The sequence below is a fragment of the Mesitornis unicolor genome, unplaced genomic scaffold, assembly GCF_000695765.1.
Source record: "Mesitornis unicolor isolate BGI_N332 unplaced genomic scaffold, ASM69576v1 scaffold38004, whole genome shotgun sequence".
Lineage (NCBI taxonomy): Eukaryota > Metazoa > Chordata > Aves > Mesitornithiformes > Mesitornithidae > Mesitornis > Mesitornis unicolor.
The window spans coordinates 1-3,256 of record NW_010178706.1 but is presented as its reverse complement, the minus strand read 5'-3'; the positions used below and the strand labels follow the sequence as shown (position 1 = coordinate 3,256).

At 63.3% G+C, this 3,256-nt stretch overlaps 1 protein-coding gene across 1 annotated transcript; it reads left to right on the top strand.

Moving 5' to 3' along the window:
• Positions 1-800: 800 nt before the first annotated feature.
• Positions 801-3,151, top strand: LOC104539103 (yjeF N-terminal domain-containing protein 3-like; the record flags this gene model as incomplete). The annotated part of the gene is made up of 5 exons (XM_010182549.1): positions 801-1,010; positions 1,126-1,253; positions 1,350-1,458; positions 2,846-2,956; positions 3,038-3,151. Coding segments are annotated over exons 1-5 (672 nt in total), but the record flags the coding sequence as incomplete, so codon positions are not given.
• Positions 3,152-3,256: the final 105 nt, after the last annotated feature.

Below are 3,256 nucleotides of genomic sequence, written 5' to 3'. Positions count from 1 at the left end.
TGCTGCCCCCTCCACTGGGTTGCACTGGGCTTTACTGGGTCTCCCCTGGGCTCTGAGGAGTGTCTGCCCCTACACAGAGGATGGGAGCAGCGTGTACCTCCCAAATGTCCCTTTGCTACAGCAAACCCAGGGCGAGCTGGCACCAAATGTGTACCCAGAGAGTTCTGGGGGGGAACACGCTGCTGGTGGGTGGGATCCAGCACCCAGGGAGACCCTGGCGTCCCCCCCTGCGGCTGGGGCCAGGGCAGCGGGTGCCAGCCTGGGCCGCGGCCCAGCTCTCGGTGCCAGCAGCGATTACGGGCGATGTTCTGGACGTGGAATTTGGTGGAAATGCAGCTTTTGTTGGGTGTACCCATGTCCCCAACACAGCTGTGCTGGGGACCGCCCGGGAGCGGGGACGAGTGCTGGATTTTGGCCTCTTTTCCCCCTCAATTTGTACACGGGACCCTGCTGTGGGGACAGGGGCTGGGCTGGGACTCACTAGAGGGCACCAACAGATTTGGGATGGGATGGGATGGGATGGGGAAGGATGGGATTGGATGGGGCTTTTCTGGAGGTCTCCCAGAGTGCCCAGGGCATAGGGGGGTCTATGGGGGCCATGGGGCACCCAGGGGATTGGTGCTGGGGTCACCTATGGTGACTGGGCAATAAGAGATCTTGGGGGGACTGCCAGGACACCCAGAGGGATGTGGTTGATCTGTGGGGCCACCCCAAATGGTGTGGGGCCACCCCACAGCCAGGGACACAGCAGGACCCTGGCCCCATAACCCCTCTGGGGTAGAACTCCCCATTCCCACAGCATGGGGCAGGAGGATCAGTGGGTCCCCTTGGCCAGGACCAAGCAAGCTGTGAGTGTGCACCCCAAAACCATGCCTGGGGCTGGGGTCTTCCCCCTGCGCTGCCAGGAGCCCGGCTCCAGCTTCTCCTGGGTCCAGATTTCGCTGATCCTCCCCGGCATGCGCGGCAGCGGCACACGGGGTCCGGCACACGCTGTTCCCATTGCAGTGCAGGTGAGCCAACAGATGTGAGCAATTACGGGCCCATTCTCAGTCTCCCCAGGACCTGCCAAATTTCGGGCTCGGCAGCGAAGGAACAACCGCGGCTTTGTTCGGTTTTACGTAACAGCCCGGTCCCCGCGTGCCCGGGGACGCTGCCAGCGCCATGGCTCACACGAAATACAGCCCCCAACCCGCGGTCCCCAAATCTCTCAGCTATTACGTCCTCAGCCCCAAGCCCTGCGAGCCCCCAGCCTGGTACCCCTGGACATCCCCTGGGAATGGAGTGGGGTCCCCAGGAGATGCCAGGAGTTGGGGGGATGTCCCTGTTGTCACTGCTGTCCCCCCTTACAGCAAGGCGGAAGCGGAGGCCATGGAGAAGGAGCTGCTGGAGGATTACCGCTTCGGGCGGCAGCAGCTGATCGAGATCTGGGGACACGCCTGTGCCATGGCTGTCACCAAGGTGAGGGGGACAGCGGGGTTGGGGACACCCCCCTGGAGGCCAGGGACTTTGCTGCCGCCTGCTCTGCCATCCTCCCCCCACCCCATCACCTTGTGTGGCCTTTCCCACTCTGGTCCCCCCCTGCCCCACAGCAAGTCATGGGGACGTGGGGCAGGGCCGTTTCCATTCCCCAACCCTCCGTGTTATATCCCCCAGGGGTAATCGGGCTCATGCAAGACTGTGGGTCCCACTGTCATGGGAGGGGGACATTGAGGAGTTCCCCATGCCCTGGCAATGCTTGACCATTGCTGGGAGCCCCCAGTGCTGGTTCTGGGCGTGAGGAGGAGGAGGAGGCGGCATCAAGGGCAGCTTTGTGCCATGGAGGCCGGGGAGCCCCACACCGCCCAGCTCAACTTTTCCATCCGAGGCAGCTGGGCTGTGCTGTGCCCTCCCCAGTCCAAGAGCAGGGAGTGCCCAAGGTGGGAAATATTGGGGTGGTGGAGCCCCTTTGGGTCCTAGAGCCTCCCTGGTCCCATGACATGGGGCTGCCCACCCCCTTGGCAACTCCCCGGCTCCACCGCCAGCCCCAGGGAGGGGACAGCGGTGCTGAGCATCCTCCTCATGGGGCCAAGCATCCTCCTCCTCTTCCTCCTGGGGCTGAGCCAGGCAGAGCACCCCCAGTCCCCCAGGGTCCCCAGCACCATCCCCCTGTGTGTCCCCGGGAGCCCCATGGAGCTGGGCTCGATCCAGGGAGTGCGGCTTCAGCTGCACACGGGCTGTGCCGCCCTGGTGGCTGGACGGGACCTGGAGCCAGGTTCTGTGAGCAGGAAAAAATCCGTCAGGGATAAACAGAGCCTCCCTGCACAGGCTTTGGTATGCGAGCATGGCCACCTCCCTGCAGGCTGGCGGGGGGCCCTGTCCTACCGACGGCATCATCCCTGGCCTGGGCATCGTCTTTGTCCCACCTTGGGCACCATCTGCATCCCATCACGGGCATCATCTTCATCCTGCTGTGGGCCACATCCTGCCATGGGTGCCATCCTCATCTTCCTGTGGGTACCATCCCCATTCTGCTGTGGGTACCATCGCCGTCTTGCTGTGGGTGCTGTCCTCCTCCTGCTGTGGGTGCCATCTCCATCCTACCACGGATGCCATTCCCAACCTGCCGTGGATGTTGTCCCCATCCTCCCATGGGTCCCATCCCCATCTTTCCTTGGGTGCCATCCTCACCCCACCTTGGCCATCGTCCCTGTCCCACCACACACCGCACTGCCCACCCAGCAGCACGTCCCCACTGTGGGTCCATTCACCCCTCAAGCCCTGCTCCCCCTGCCCTGTCCCTGCTGCTGGCTGCCCACCCATGGGGACGGGGCTGGTGGCAGCGCCATGTCCCACGTCCCCTCCGCAGGCCTTCCCGCGTCCGTCCCTGCCGCGGAAGCAGCCCACGGTGCTGGTGGTGTGCGGGCCGGCACAGAACGGGGCCATCGGGCTGGTGTGCGCCCGCCACCTGCGCATCTTTGTGAGTACCTTCCTCCCCTCCTCTTCTTCCTCCTCCTCCTCCTGGACAGTGCCAGGTCCATCACTGCTCTCTACCACGCAGGACTACGAGCCCACCATCTTCTACCCCAAACGTTCCCCGGACCCCCTGTACCGGGACTTCACCACGCAGTGCGAGAAGATGGACATCCCCTTCCTCTCCTACCTCCCCACTGAAGTAAGCCCCTGCAGCAGCAGTCAAGATTAAGTTTATTATCCTTTTTATTTTTTATTTTTTTTATTTTATTCTTCCTCGGCTCTGCTGGGAGCCCAGGGATGCCAC